The sequence below is a fragment of the Corapipo altera genome, unplaced genomic scaffold (genome assembly GCF_003945725.1).
Source record: "Corapipo altera isolate COAL_440 unplaced genomic scaffold, ASM394572v1 60, whole genome shotgun sequence".
Lineage (NCBI taxonomy): Eukaryota > Metazoa > Chordata > Aves > Passeriformes > Pipridae > Corapipo > Corapipo altera.
In genome coordinates, this window is record NW_020884912.1 from 2946582 (window position 1) to 2963573 (window position 16992).

A 16992-nucleotide genomic window follows, 5' to 3' on the forward strand; every position below is an offset into this window, starting at 1 on the left:
GGAGCCCTAAACTAGGCACGGACCTGTACTAATTGATATGTAACAGTAGGAGGCTTATAATTTTTAATGGAATTGGAGGTATAAAATGTTCTTGGTAAAACTTGTTCTTTTCTCAGTGTTCTTAGAGTATCCCTCAGACTCACACTGATGTGTAATAATGCAGGATGCAGCTCTGCATCATGGTTTTATTTACCATGTAAGTAAAAGATAGAAGTAAAAGGTAGACACTGCACATTCTACCCAGCCTTTATGAGAGCATGGGAGATGCACAGCCTCTAGTTTGACCAACACGGAGAAAAAAATTTCCAAACCAGATGCATTTTCAGTTTTATATTTATTTCTTTAATTAACTGCTCAGCACAGCCCTTTGATATGTAGAAGCAAATCAGTTTAAAAGCAAGAGAGTTCACCTCAAATTAGCCTAATTATCAGACCATCACATCAGCACCAGTGCCTTGAAAACGTGCAATAAATGGATAAGACCTCACATGACTGTGTTTTGGGTTTGCCTTGTTAAGTGGCTGATGAGAATTCCTCTCTGAACATCAGGGTGAGTCAGAATGGAGTGTGAGAGTTTACCTTCACAGGAACAATCCATTCCAGTCTCTTTGAACTGAGGTTTGGTTGCTAAATCAGTAAAAGTACATTGATATTCTGAGGCTCTGCCATGCACAGGTCAGTCCACATAAATTATCTTTATCATCTTAATAAGGTGCCTGGATACTTGTTCGGTGTTCAAAAAGCTATCCAAATGATGGCATAGAAGTCTTGGCGGTATAATTCTGATACCAGTTACTCAGCCGTGTTCAGAAAGGGTAAGAAATCTTGTTTTACAAAGAGCTACTTCTCGTTTTCCTTTAATGCTTCTCACTTTCCCTTCTCGTTTCAGAATGCAGCAACTTAGTGCTGAACAGCAATACATAAGAAAGGATTTAATTCAGTATTGAGCTCAGTCAACCTTAAAAAGTTCGTTTCTTCATAAAAGCATAATTTGGGGATTTTTTTTTTTAAGGCAGGCAAATTGCTTCATGCTACTGAAGCAGAAAAGGCTAAGATTTAATAATGCTGTCATTTTGGAAGTGCACAGAGTGTCTCTGTGAAGGCAGCATCATTACACACAGTTTTGCAGCTCTGAGGTGCAGATTGGACTGCCAGCCGGCCCTAGAGCAAAAGACAACATAATGCAAAGGACTTCTGTTGGAAAATAGTTGATCAGGAATTTTATTTTTGTCTACTTAGTCCTTTCTCCCTCCAGAAGAGGTTCATTGGTCTCCAGTGTAAGATGCAGTGTGATTCTTGTCTTTCAAAGAACTGTGTCAAAGGGATAATTCTAGCCACTTTTCATGCAGATACTTGAACACCTGTTTCTCCTTCATTTATCTGCCGAAGAAGATTAGTTCAGTATAACACTTACTGGTTTTATGGATTACTTCTATGGGTTTTTTTACCTCATAGTAAAAAAGGTGAATACCACCAAAAGCTTTTCTATAAGCCTCAAGCAAAATTATATGTAACAAAATCATAAGATGTGTGGGTTGTATGATAATTTTGCTCTTACATTAAGCTAAATTTAAGATGCAATCATATGTAACTATCATGTTTCTTCACATTGTATTCATTTGAAATGTACACCACCCCCATATTCTGTAAGCCTGCTCTTTACTATGGCAAATTCAAATATCTTGTACTCAACTAGTTTCAAGGAACCTTGCTATATTTGCACATTATCAATGTCATCTTTTCCTGCTGGTAGTTCCTCATTTGCAATTATAATAACCCATGATATTTCAGCCATCTCCACAGCAACTAATTATGGTGGTAGAAATAGTGACATCTATTGCTATTATGCAACAGAAATAAATGATATTTCACAAAAACAGATCATCTAAATCTTATTGATGTAAAAAAAGACCAGGATAAAGTTGAAATAGAAGAATATTTAAGTAGAGTTAAAAATTTAATTGTTATTATTTCTTCACTTATATCTGAACTATGAAGCTACATCATTAATATTTTAATTAATGTATTTATAACAATATAATGGCATTTTGATAATCTTCAGAAAAATATTCGAAGGTAGTGTCAACTTTCAGCACACTTGTAATTGTCCATGGAGCAGTGAGTTGCAGCTGCTCTGTCGTTCTTTTGTGAAGCATTTGTCAAAATCTGCGGAACAACATGACTTTATTCTCTTTGTTTAAAAGCCATCTACAGTCAGGTCATTATCCGACAGTGGGCAGAATTTGAGATTTCAGGTTTGCATTCCACTGTCACTTCACGTACTACATTGTCAGAAAGCAATCAATAATGATTAAGGTTTGTCCAACATCAAATACGGCACACGCTCTTGTACTTCCTAGAACTGAGAGAAACAAAGTAAAATAAAAGAAGTCTTAGCATTCTCTGAAGTTAATGAGTGAAAAATCCTGAAGCCCATACTGAAAAAGGGTTTTAAGCCTGTATGCCACACTAGCTAGTAAGCTGCTTTTGCAACCAGCACTACACAGGCCATGAAACCTGAATACATTTTTGAAATTTTAGATGTCAGTATGTCTGTATTACTTAACAGGTCTGATTTAATCATGCAAGAAAAATTCCCTGACATGCATGCTAAGGAGATAAAATTCAAGTTCCTTTCAAAGGTAAATCAGATACCTTTGCACATTTCCTGACAATTAGATAATTAAATAGTTTTGGGTGTTGGGATCGAGGGTGTTTTCTCCTGATTCATTAAACACATCCTTTAAAGATAAATATACTCAAGGACAGGCATAGTAGATCAAACAAAAGTCTGTGGTAGCCCATTATGTTTTCTTGCAGTCAATGGTTATGTTATATGCAAGAAGCAGGGTAAGTATCTATTTATCCAATTTATAACTTAACAAATCAGATTGCAGCACTCAGAAATTCATAAGTGAAGAGCTGCATCCAAATTAAGGAGCCATGTGTGGATTCATCCTCCATCACTGTGGCATTAGAACCAAATTACACTTTTAGCCTTAATGGATATCTCTTGCAGTTAATTCCACAATGAAAAAAGACGTTGTACACAAAAGCATCTTTTTGTATCGTTTGCACCCTGATCATTTTGTTGGGCGCTCCTTATTTCTCTATATTGTTAATGGCCCCAGATCTGGAGCAATAGGTGATGCCCACACTGCATGAGAGCGGGAGCTCACACTGCTGCCAAAGACCATCTCATGCATTCAAAAGGCAAAAGCCCTTATGGCATGAGTATCCACTCATCTCTGGATCTGGAAGAATGCAGGGACTGTGAGGATTCTTTGAAAGGCTATGCCAAGCTGAGAGAGCCCTGTCTGTTGCAGCTCCCACGAGAGGGTATGTAGAATATGTGCACTGGTGTTGGCTATTCTGTTTTGTGCTTTGATTTTCCTTCAAGAAATGATCTGGTTCATGCAGAGTACAGCCTATGTGGCAATTACTATGTATTTTTGTGAATATTCCAAATTTCTGTTTCCCTTTTTTACTGCTTCAAACATTAAGATGATGTTTTCAGAGGATTCTGTGAAGAGTTTCCAAGCACTGTCTTCTGAATGGGAATTACTAATTTAGCTGTTAAGCATGTAGAGTTAGGGCTACCTTTTCCCAGATGTCCTTTTTGCTCTTATCAATGTTGAATTTTGTCACACATCATTTAATATCAAGAGATCTTTTGTAGTACTTTGCAGTCAGCCTTAGTTTTGACTGCAGTCAGCAAATTTTGTCATCTCCCTATTGTCAGCCTTTCTAGAATGTCTCTTTCTGAAGAAGATAACAGGTACTACATCCCTCTGCTTATTTATGGAGCATTCCTCTTTGATTTCTATATGTTATAGAATAACACTAGAGGATAATCACTCTTATATAATGCAATTTTAATTCTTCCACTGACCTTAACATAGAGGTTTTTGAATTCTGAAAGTGCCAACATGGAACAAAACATCTTTAATCATTGACTTCTATGAACTTCCCACCTCAAACCCAGGATGATTCTTCTCTCATCTCTCTTTTATTCTAGGTCTCCTATTTCTAGCTCTATTCAACACAGCTGTTCCTAGATTGGTGGTATGAAAACCAGGCTTACTGTTCTATAATTCCCAGTTGACTTTCAGACTCCTAAAAATAGCAACTTTCTATTTGCCATCTCCCACTTTTCTATCCTATCTGGGTTATATGTCACACTTAGTAGTTCATCTTTGATTTCCTGGGAAGCTCTGGGAAGAAAACTCCCTGGTCTTGGCAGTTTGCTGCTCTCCATTTTATTGATTTCTTTAAAAAGTTCTCCAAGTGCCACTTCACTTAGAAAGATTTCCACAGCTCCTTGGAAAGAAGAGTTTCACTCTGCTATTCTGCTGAAGCTCTTCAGCATTAGCACTGCTGTGAAAAATACTTGGTTTGTTTACCAGGGCCTTTTTCCTTCTGGTCCACTGCTTTTAACCTTAGATAATCTATGAATATGCCCATTTTCTGTTTGGTTTTCTACACATTCAGCTATGAAGTTCTGGACAGTAGGGCCACTTACAATGGAATACTGAGATATGAGACTGCCATTATACCTTTATTTTATACAATATTATCTAAATTTATAATGTGATTACGCTGTAAGAACTGTCCAGCCTATTACCAGTCTCTTTCATTTCACTGTCCTTCTTGCCTACTATTTTTTAAGTTTGCTGCTTATATCAGTACTGCAGTTCAAAACTGTTCCCATCTAAACGTGTTTAGTATCTTCATCTCTGTCTCTCCCTCCCAGACAAGCATGATAACACACAAAAACACACACAAAAAAGATCACTAAAATAACATGTAATACTAAGTGTAAAAATGCCTTATTTTCTCAGATAACTGAAGCACTTGCTGGAGAGGAGCATAAAATCATTTCATCAGTGGTGGATTTTTTTTTAAATACCTCCATTTGAAATAATAGAATAATTCATACTACAAGGCAGGATGGTGCATGCCAAAATCTCATGAAGCTGTTCTGCATTCATGTTACTGTAACTGAAATCACAGTCTGGTCTTTTTTCAGCCTGTTGATTCCAGAGGACTGCCATGTGTAGTAGAAAATTTCCCTCTGTTTGGGAAGGTTACCTTTTCACCCCAAAGAAGCAAAAAAGTCAGACTGAGACTCTAAATGTGTAAAACATGCTGAAATTGCATGTGGACATTTACAGTAGATTGAGCTGTTATCAGTTTCCAAGCCAGAAAGTAGATTTTGCTATTTGGGGAGATAAGACACTGGTGTTAAAGACACTTATTTTTTTCCAGCATCATGTACCAACCAGCTAGTGCCATTGCACAAGCTGCAAATATCATCCAGATATAATTGCTGGATGGTGTGACAGCTGCAATTCCAGAATCTTCTTATTTTGGAGGAAGTGTTTGTTTCTTCATGATTCAGTCTTTCCTACAATCAAGTATTAAATGAATGATTTCCTGTTTGGCTCCTAACAGAGGTCTCTGTTGAAAGGTTGATGCCAGTTCATTCCAATAACAAATGCATTTTTAATTTGTGTGTGCTTAGTCAAGGTTTTCTGGGTGTACAACAGTAATGATGGTTTCTGAGGCATATATTAAATATTCGTAACATCTCTCTCAAAACAGTGCTAAACCAACAGATTTAAGTAGGTGTTTCTTAGTTGCAAGCTATGCTTTGTATCATTTATTTTCAAAAGGTATACATGTGGGCACAGATATAAAACTCTCCATCATTTTTGTGTGTCAGTTTGGGAGGCTGTAGTGTACTAATTATTCCAGTGTAAGTGGAAAATCATAATTTATTACAACAGTGTTTGGGTAATGTGTGGATAATTTTTAAGTAGTCCCAAATCCCTATCTGGTGAAATAGGAGCATCCAGCAGACCAAGCTTTTTTCACTGTAGCCAGAATAGGTTTTTTTTAGGGAGTAAAGCACTGGATTTACACATCTGTCTGGCAGTGGGTACCAGGAAATATATGTTTGTGAAGTTACAACTGTAAGGTAAACTAAGGTGTAAAACTACACAGTAGGTGGCTGTTGCTGTAGAGAGTCTTGTCCTACTTGTCTTACTGAGTGCAGCTCTCTTTTCTATAAGCTGGTGATCCTCCCAGCTGGCAAAAAAGGGGACCAAATATTATCTGGTAGCTTGGTTGTCATCTTCTGGTGGTCTGTCCAAGCATTCTTTCTCCCTCCTTATCATCAGTCTGCCACTGTTTGGTTTTATCTCAAAATTTTCCACCCTTTTTCTGTCATAGGAAAGCTGACTCCTTCACCCTCTACAAGTTACACTGGAGAATCCAGTCTCCTGACATCTGCTAGACATCTTTATATAAACTATGCTCTGTATTTTGCCATCTGGATGTGTTGTCTGATGAAGAGCAAGTCCAAAAGCAGCAGCTTGCCTGGTTATTTATATCCTATGTGTAAACTCTGTTATGGAGAGAACCCTCCAGAGAGTCTCAGGAGTCATTATCGTATTCTAGAGATGGCCACCATGGTTTTTGCTTTGAGAAAGGTCCCTTGAACTATTATGCTACAGAATATTTCAAATAAACGTTTCTGCCATTACAGATAACGCTGCAGATCCCTATCGTAGTATCATAGGTCTGGGTAACATCTTCTCAGGGTAAAGGAAACACCTTGTAGATATCTCACTCAGCTTGTCACTACTTTGCTTTTAGCATAGTTGTTGTCTGCTATATGGACAGAAGTCTGAGACTGCAAGGTGCCTAAAGCAGGTTGAGTCACTTGTAAAAAGCAGCCGTTCTTTGGGATGTACAGCTGCTTCTCATGTTCTTACATATTTTTTTCAGATGGCATCACTCGTCTGGCTGCAAAGGCTTGATGAATAGAACCCCAAATTCTTACTGTTTCTTTGACACTACAGTTTCTACAACTAATAACTCATGTTGTTATGCAGAAGCCTGTAGGAGAAACCATCATTCGTGAAAATGTAAATGGATCTCCTCTCATAAGGATTGTGTCAGCTGCCTTTTGCTGGCACTTAGGACATGGCCTCATTGCAGTAAGAACTGTGGTGGTAATAGCGCAATTTAATCTAGCTTTAGCTACTTCAAGTATGGACTTCAGCATGGGCTGTTCTAGCCTCCCAGGTTTCTTGCTTGGATGAAAGCCTTCAAATAAGTCAGTACCACCCCCTCACTACCATTTTGATGCCTAAATTAGACAGTCTCAGAGTGCTCAGGGTATGACTTCCCACCCTGTAGTCTGTAATTGCAGAGCAAGTGTACCTTAAGATATGCTATATTACCTTGTTGCAAATTTCTTTAGTTAAGCTACACAGCCTCATTTTTCATTAAGCTGTGGAAAGCGATACCTCTTAGTGTCTCCGCTTTCCAGCTCTTGACCTAGTAACTACCTAGGAATTAATGAAAACACTGTGTGGCAATTCAGAGAGAAAAACGGGAGGAATGTATTTCTTCATTTTTTCAATATTCTGATCAGCTTTCTGAATATCTCCCCAACTTGTTGTACAGTACTTCTCAAGTGTGACTAGAGAAGCAATTACGTATAAAAGGTATGAAAATGCGAGTCTTTCCAAAATCCTATTGGTAGACTATCACAGTTGCCTGACACAGTGGAGTTCTGTTTTGCTGTTTATTAGCTGGGCAGCTGAGGGTGATAACATTTTTCTTAAGGTGTCTACAATCTTGTTTTCTTTTTAAATCCACTTTCTTTGTTTTCTTTTTCAAACACACACCTTTTGTTATATTTGCCAAGATTTCTTGTTATATCTCCTGTTTTCATATATTCATCTTCTGCCAGGCTCACTGTGCTTGGCCTATGTAATCCATTATGTTGGATTTCTTTGGATCTAACTTGAAGTTTAGTTCTTTCCCTAGGAAGGCACCTTCTTTGATTGATTTTTTTTTTCTTTAGTCCTTCTGTATGAAAAAAGATACAATCCATCTCTTCTTGGATTAGATTTCTGATTTCATTAGTTTAAAAAGAGCTAAGAATTATTATGGTAGAGTTGTTCAGATTTAATTTCTCTGCCTTTCCTTGTGTTTACCAAATTCTTGTTTGTGTGCTGTGTTTCTGAGCTGTGTTACTGTATTGTGATCTCGCTTAGTGTGGTTTGCAGTATCTTGATTAACTCCTGCAATTCTGTGCTTACAGATTTGACTTTGCATCCACTTTTCTCCCAGGTCTGTCCTCTGGGACTTTACGTGCAGTAATGACCAGTACAAGTCTAGAGTTTTCTAGGCTCATTTCAGCTTCTTTCCCAGTTTTACTCTCTTTCTCAATCAGTAAGGAAATGATGATTGAATTTTTATCTGTAGTTACCAGGTGTGCCAACTGTCATACCTCCTAAACTCTTCTGGTTAGTAACTAGGACTTTTAGATTTGATCCTGCATTCTCAAAGGAATGTGTATATTTTTACTGTGTAATTTCAAAGGCTTGCCTGTTGCAGGATTTACCATGCTCCCAGTCCAGCGCTTCTAATTGGAAAAGGACTGGTGTCTTGAGCTAATCTGAATTTGAATGAAATCAAGATGCCCCAACATCATCTTCTCTGTGCTTTTACATAGTAGTAATCTAAAATAAATCCAGTTGTACTTGCAAGACTGGAAATAAAATTAATCGGGGGGGGGGGGGGGGGGGTTAATTTATTTTTTGCCTCTTTTTCCTATTATTCTACTTTCCTTAATTATAGAGTAACAAATTTTAAGCCCAGAAAGGTCATTTCCTAGCTTAGAGTGTTGGACCCAGGCCACAGAATAGGTGTTGTTAATGCTTTCCTACTGATATATCAGGTGACAAGCCAAGTTGTCTCAATTTGTCTGTACCTCACTTTTCCACCTCTAGAATGATGATAGTGATTTGCTTAAAGAGTGTTTCGAGTTGCTTTTCAGTGTGGCATCAATGCTGGGATTTCTTCCTGTTTTATTAGTTTTTCTTGTAGTTTTTTTTAATAATTAGTTTTCCAAATTATTCATGTACTGAAAGGGATTTATTTGGTCGGCTACTGTGGTGACACCTGACTTGAGGAGGTATGCGTAATACACTTTTTAAAATGAAGCTTAACTTTTAATACCAGCCCATCTTTCTCCTGATGTTCACTTATTTAGTCATCTCATATAATGGGAGTGCTAGAGAAATTTCATTGGCAGACTCACAGACAAAAAGAGGCTCCTAATCCCTTCTAGGCAGTAAACTATCTGAATCAGATTTTGTAGATACTGCTAGAGGAAAACCCAGGCTGATATTAGAGAGACTCAGAACTTCTATAAGGAATTTTAAATCTCAAAGATTGAGAAACCTGTTGGAATATTTTTGTTTCCCTCAGGCTTCAAGAGACCTACACATGTTTGAAGGCAAGCAAAATCCATATTTAATATCAAACAAAGCAAACCAGTTATTTCAACCAACCTATGTTTTGACACTGGTCAAACCCCAAGCTCACAGCAGCAGTGCTGGGTGTCATGCCACAGCTATTAAAACATCCCAAAATTAATGGAGCTCTGTGTGAGCTGACACATCTACATTTTCATCAGCTCTGTCTGAGACTTTTATCTACAGCAGCGTTTCTTTTCTTAAAACTACTCTTGATTTCAGAAATGTAATCAAACTAATTTTTATGCATCTGCATCTCAACTACTCACCTTTAGCTTCCTTTACAGTCAGTGAAGCCTAACAGTGCAGTTCAGTCTTGCTTAGGTGCTTATATTTGGCTAAGGTTAATCATGCCCAAGACTTGCTCTTAATATATAAGGAGGCCAACTCAGAGGCAGAAGCCCACACTGTTAAAATTTACATCAGATGAATCCTGCTCTATTTGATTGTCAAGTCTACATAGTTGGAAAAATTTCAAGATGATGTGACATGTTTTGATACATAATCCATCACATATGAAAATCTTACCTTTCTTATAAGTCTAAGGGAAATATTGATGGTTGTTTATCTAACCATTGTGCAAAGCAATTGATTTGCTTTTTTCTAATTATTCAGATCTGAATTATTAGCAAGGCAGATTCCTGTTGAACACAAGTATAATGCACTAGAAAGCTTCTGCTCTAAGCTCCATCCTGTAACAACCTTTGCCTTCTAAAATAATCATGAAAATTATACTGGCCTTTGAAAGGAAGAATTCACAAAAAGCAGCCCCCAGTGCATTTTAAGACAAAGGCCAAGGGCAACCTTAGAAAAAAGCAAGGTTAAGTTCCAACTGGCCAGCACGGACTGGGGTTTAGTTTCGGTTGTCACATGAGAAGGAAAAGGTAGAACTTGTTTATTTAGTTCTGCCCTTGGTTTAAGCAGCAACAGGACAAGTTCTGCAAAGGAGACTGGTTTATTATTATCTTGAATAATAATATTTATTTCTTAATTTATCATTATGTCATATAGATGCAGGTCAAATAGTTTATGTGACATGTTTTGGTCTTGGAGGGAAGGATGGGAGGGACAGAAAGGTTACATGTCCTGACTGCGTAAATGCCTCTTTGGCTGGTTAATGGAGCAACAGAAGCTCTTGGCATGGAGGCAGCGGCGAGCTTCATCTTCTCAGCTGGAGGAGCAGCCCACAATCACTGCCATCACAGAGCACAGCAGCTTATTAAAGGAATAAAGACAAAACTGTACTTGATTTCCAGAACGGAGGGGCAGGAACTCCTCTCAACCCTGTCAAGGCTTTACTGATCTTAATGGGTCTGCCACAGAGAAAAACTCTGCTTGAACAGCAGAGGGGTTCTGCTCCTGAGGGACGAGTTCAAAACTAGCAGCTCAGAAACATTAATAAAAGCATTTCCCACTGTTTCTTCATCAAAGCTTAAAAGAAACAGCTACTGCAGAGTACACTGGCAACATCTGTACGATTATACCATAAAAGACATATAGGCTCATTGCTATAAACTAGTAACTGAGAGTTTCTTGGAGAGTGGATGAATTTGTTACGATAACTAGTTTCTGGCATAATTAGATCCCATAAAGAGGGCTTAATGCTTATTTCTAATCTCCTGAAAGGTTATACAAATGAAAAAAATGAGGTTAATCACCAAGAAAAATCACTAATGAAGTAATACATCTTTTGTTAAATATTAATTATATTGCATTTTTTCCCATCACAGAATTTACATGGTTCTCATGAATCAAGGATAAATTCTGAGGTTTTTATTTATCCGCTGCTGTGAATGGATCTCTTCTCAGTGGAGAGTGAATGAATTTATTTTGTATCAGCTTTCTGCTTGAAAAGAAAATCCTTCATGAAAGAACTGGCAATCTTTACCAGAGAAATCCAGACTGAGTAAAGCATTTCGTTGTTCAGGCTGTTAGATCCTAATGAGTTTTGCATCTAAGTGCTTGTATTTTTTTTCCCATCTGATCCAGCGTTAGCATAGCAGGTTATGCACTTAAACATACCACACTTGTTTGGGAGGAAGATTTGTATTAAAGTAAGGCAGCATGTCCTGTAGTTTTAGTATAACATCTGTTATTATCATTCAATGCTGCTCTTAGCCCAGCATGCCCTTCCTTTAAATATCTTATTAATTAAACTGGATTAGTAGGGAAAAAATTAATACTTTAAGTCCTGTACCTACTTAGAAAGGATTTAGAAACTGAAAAAATTGCTTTTGTCTGAGCTTCAGCTGGAGGGTTGTGGGTTTTTTCATTCTTGAACACAAGTAGATTACAACTAAAAGGGAGTATCTGAAAAGCCTGTGTATATATACAGTCTTTCAAATACATGTATTTTATCTTTGAAGTTCTGCTAAACTTCAAAAATAGTTTGCTACTTCAGGAAGTATTGGTCAATACTGCAGGGTCTTCCCCAGCAACTGTTTTGGAAGAGGTACTTCTGCACTTCTTCAAAATATCCTGATAGCCCTTTTTAGCACTTAATTTCCCAAAAGCCTCAATTCCAGTCTGCAAAATTACTGTAATTTTTACTAGTACTATAATAACGTGGTGAGACCTCCCTGCCATGAAGTTGGTGGTAATGCTGCTGCCTTGCATAGCCAGCTGTTGACAGGGCAGGAGGACTGTGAACCCAGGTGGGTGCCAATGAATTTGTGTGTAAAGTGTGGATCTATTACTTAGCTGTCTATGGTCAAATATAGAAATAGCAGAATTTGCCCATGTCTTTGTTCCATGGGCAGTGCTGCTTTCTATCTGCAGAAACTGCTTGTTTGCTGATGATTCACCCAACTTGATTTCCCACTGAAGAGCAAATTCAGACACACTGGGTGCTGCTTGCTGCTTACACTAACAGAAAATTAGACTTTCTTAGACCTATTGAAAAAGTTAGTTGTTGGGTACCACCAAATTGCTCTTTAGATTCAGTCAGGGGTTTAACAACTTCTTGGTGGGAGAAAGCTCAGGAATCAGCTGTAGCCTGTTTTGGCTTTGTTTTGGATGGGCTGAGGGCAGCTATTCTTAAAGAGGAAGAGGAAAGAGCTTTAGGTGCTGTACCAGAACAAGACCCCTTCAGCACAGGGAAAAGGCAGCTTGAGGAGCAGTCTGCAATGTGACTCCAAAGCCTGATTGTTGGATCTTTCTATTCAAAAGCATATTAGAAACTTAGAAGTCGGTGTTTCATTGAAAGTCAGTTGAGGTGCCTGAAGCACTTCTTCAAATGGGTTGTAGGCGCTCTGGAAAATGCTGTGGCGGTTATGTTAACAGCTTCTAAAATCAAACTGCACCATATGCTTGGCTAGTGAGTGTGGGGTCTTGTGCCTCAGCAAAAGGGCCTGCCTTCAACTCTGATCCATGAGAAAGTTCAGAGGGAGTGTTTAGGGGAGACCAGGGTTTTTATTAGCTTCTGAGTGTACCTACTGGTCTTCTTTGCCCTGAAGAATACATGTTCAAAACTGATTTTAAAAATGGGAAAGCCTAAATTTATCCCATGTAGAAAAGCAAAGCAGAGCTGGCCTTGTTCATACCAAGTTCTAAGCCTCTGACAGCAAATAAGTTGCAATGAGCACAGTGTGTCAGTATAACCATAGCTAATTCACCAAAGTGTCCCTGTGGGAACAGTCAGCACACAGCAGTACCAGAAAAGGGTACACCCTCCTGTTTTCGGAAATAGGAGAGAGGGTTTCCAAGCCTCTTTTGCTTTAATTCTGCCTTGAGCAGACTGGAGATGCTAAGTCCCAGTTCATTTGTGTGTGCATGCATCTGTGCTGGGTCTGATCGAGGAGCATATGGCAGAAGCAATTTGCCCTTGACTGTGCCTCTTTTTTGGCAGGCACAGGCTTGTTTCTCACAGAGCGGGTGCAGTCACAGCCTCTGCTGCACATCACTTCTTGAGCCCCTTGCTTGCTGGCTTTCAGGTCTTTGCCTGAGTGCGTGTCCTTTGTGGTGTTTTGGTTAATTGGACATTGTTTTAATTACTACTGAACTAAAGAAACATGTATTTTCTATCTGTCATTTTGCTGCCTCAGTGACCACAGTCTCCAAGCAGCCAATACAGAACTCAAGCTGTTCAGTTCTGGTGTAAATTGCAGTGGCTCTTTCGGATTTTCTGTTATTTACATCTCTTTAGGAAAAAACATCCCTCTAGGCAGGAGAAGGCTCTATTAAACAGCTTATGTTTTGCACTGCCCCACCTTGATCTGCTCTCACTGGAATTGGTGGCCAAGAAGCCTTGGCTTCTGTCCTCTTCCATGATCTGGAGACAGTCCATGGCCACATTCTGTGGCCCCATCTTTCATTGGTGTGATATGTTACCTTCTTTCTTACCTTTCACTCTGCAGCTTCTGCACTAATTTCCTTTTTCTCCCTTTGCTGTCTCTGATTCTCCACAGAAATGCTTGGGTCATATGTCAAAATAAAGCAATGGGAGTGGAGACGTCCTCAAATCAGCCAGTCTATAGCCATTTCTGTCAATAACAGCCTCACTACAGCAGCAGGCAGATTCTCTGGACTGCCAGTAGCCTTTGAGATGCTAAACTGCCATTGGCTTGAAGAGGAAAAAGGACATTTTTTAAAATGCCTTAAAAGGCACAGAGCCTTTTAAAACAATTATTTCCCTTTTTTTCTGTTTATATTGACCCTTATCCTTTGCTTACAGCTTTGGAAAGAAAAATGTCCATGAGGCAAAGCAGAGAGGAGCTTATAAAACGAGGAGTGCTGAAAGAAATTTTTGATAAAGGTAAGTGTTCTTCCTTTCACAACATTAAATTGGCATCCCATATAGTTTTACAGCCAGACATTACATTATTATAACACTGGGAACTGGGAATGGAGTCCTGAATTGCAAGACTCTGCAGAAAAAGGTCTCCAAACACCTCTCTTGATTTTGCCATGGTCTAGCCCATTCTGTTGGATACGTGTGATAGGTATTTAGCAAATAAAAGTGAAAATTAATCAGAAATGTAAAGCAGTAGAAATAAAAATCACAGCAACAGGCACTAGTCACTCTCTGCAAAAGAGCAAAGCATCCAGACTGTGGAGAGATGAAGTGGGTCCATGCGTGTGTTACCATTGTCTGGTTGAGTCACTTCGGGATTAATTGTTGTGGAAAAGGGAAACATTGACAGGTTTTGGATCCTGACGAGCTCAGAACAGTGTACTTTCCCTTGAAATGGCTCAGAAGAGATAATAATTCCTTATTCAGGATAATTAATTTGTTGAGTTGGTAATGTCTTATTTATGCAAAATGCCATTGTTTTACAAACATCATTGTTTTACACTGGTAATGCAATACATACTTGACATCTATTACGTATGTCAGATTTTAACTGCAGCTTTTATTTTTTTGTTGCTTCTCTTGTCAATAACTAAGGCAATTAATTCAACAAATTATATAAAAACATGACAAAGCTGCCTCTTAATCTGAATAGAACTTATGTATATGCTTTAAAGCCTCATTAATTCAAAATCTAAGAGTCTTTAACAATACCAGTACAAAATCTATTAGAAGTTAATAAAAGTTATAAACTTTCACAGATATTAGAAACATGGTCTACTTTATAATTGGGAGTGTTTAAATCTGCTACCTACTTTTTAGTCTTATAAGGAAATTAAAAATTACTAACCCAATCTTTTTGTTTTTTTAAGTGGGAAAAATGCAAAACACTGCAAAACAAACAAAAAAATAGAGTGCTTTTCATTAAATTTTACAGGTTTTACCAGTTACGTATTGTGGATGCTTCTAATCCTTCAGATTTAACACTGTGCTCTCAGTACGATCCCGCTGGCCTAGAAATCATCCTAGGTGCAACTTCAGGGTAGAAGCAGCTCCTGGCAAAAGGTTTGCCCTTCTCACTGCTTTGTGTTGCCCATGTTTCAGAGTGTGACTCAGATCAAATCCGCAGCCAGTGAGGCATGGTCCAGGCTGTCACACCACGTGACAGAGGAGCAGCCCAGGGGAGGCCAGGGCTCAGCTCCCTATTCAATGCCTCAGCCAGCTCAGAAGGCAGCCTTAAATCACACCTGTGTGCAGGGTGTGACCTCCTTAATCCCTGCCTCACATCCCACATGTAGCTGCTTTCTGAACCATCCCTACATACACTTAAAGATATCCCCAGGAAAAATCTTTTCTGTGCAGCCTGACTCTGCCTTCTACATTGAAACTCAGAGAGATTCCCCCTGCATTGCTACCAAGGCACTACAGCTTTCTCTGTTGATCAAATAATGCTGTAGTTTGTGATCTTCTGTGTCGTCTTGTGAGGCACAAACTAAGCTCTCTGGGGGTCTTTGTCTGAAACAAAGAAATTAATTCCTCTTTATAGTAATTTTTCACCTTTTTGAAACTGATATGAAACACATGCCACTTCTTATTTCCAGTGCAAAAAGCAGAGACGTTGGACTTTTTCACTGTCAGGTGCCACTAGAAGGGAAACTACAATGCAAACCAGTTGGACTCCACAATCAGTACCCTACTGACTATGGAGTTATTATTCCTGCTTGTTACAAACACAGGAAGCTAAGTATTAGTACCCCTCCCTGAAAGAAAGATGTCAGGCAGAGAAGAAACTGGTAATACACAAGAATAGCAGCAGTAATCAGACAGCTTTGATGATACAAAGATATGAGCAGGGCAAGATGTATAGAGCAAAAACATTATTTCCTTCAGTGGTTTAATAGTCTGAGTAATTCTAATAAAGGATATCATATCTCACTGTGAACCTTAAGTGGAAGTAACATTTTCCTTGTAATTCCTGTTAGATAATCTCTAATCCTTCAAGAAAACACAGCAGACTTTAAGCATTTCATTGCAGAAGGCATTTGATTAGGGTAGCACCTTCCATACAGAGAGGCATCTTGCTCAGACAATAGGTGTAGCCATAATGCTAAATCTCTTTGTCTCCTTTTCCTAAGCGGTGGACAAAGCAGACAGAATCAGCCTCTGAGTAATTTTGGCTTTTTCTTTCTTAAAAAAATATCCATACAGATTAAAGTAAACTTAGTGTGGACAGAATGACCTAAGAACAAAAATTCCTGCTGTGTGCTTAGTGTTGGTTTTGTCATATCTTCTGTGTTGAAGAAAACCACAATTAGCTAGTTTGTTTGCCTGCTGTTTAAAATGATGCTCTGACATGTTTGCTTCAAGATTTGCTGGTTTTCAAAGGACTTTTTGTCATCCAGCAGGTGAAAGTTATCTGAGTGCAGTAAGTCATAGTATTCACACACGGGAGAGTCACTGCAGTCCAGCTGCCATATTGGAAAAACAAGAAATGCTGTTATCACTTCAGTGACCCCCACACTTAAACTAGTCAAGTGAAACTGCTCCAGACTGAACTGCAGGGAGCTCTTTTCTTGCAAAGGGCCAGACTCATGACCAAATCAGTTTCTGTTATCTTCCATTTCCAGGGCTTTGTGACTTGAGTATTCTGAAAATGTAGGCAAAGGTTATAATTTTTTTCAAATACTCTGTACTTTTGGAAAATAGTAAGTTGAAGAAGTATCTGGTGAGACTCCTGCTGTTCTAATAGTTTGTGGTCAGGCAGTGCTGAGAGGTTAAAAATATCACTTCCACCTTCAACACAAAGCACACATCAGCATTTAGAAGAACTCACATTTTTGCTGTACTACTGCTCCTACACCTAGA

The 16992-nt window shown here is 38.6% G+C and overlaps 1 protein-coding gene across 7 annotated transcripts in view; it reads left to right on the plus strand.

Moving 5' to 3' along the window:
• The window catches only part of PHACTR1 (phosphatase and actin regulator 1), a 303990-nt gene that overhangs the window by 209719 nt on the left and 77279 nt on the right, over nt 1-16992 (plus strand). For all 7 annotated transcript variants that reach the window (XM_027654036.1, XM_027654034.1, XM_027654039.1 and 4 more), the window contains one exon: nt 14011-14091. In XM_027654036.1, the coding sequence (XP_027509837.1) occupies nt 14011-14091 (81 nt within the window). The remainder of the gene's footprint in view (nt 1-14010; nt 14092-16992) is intronic.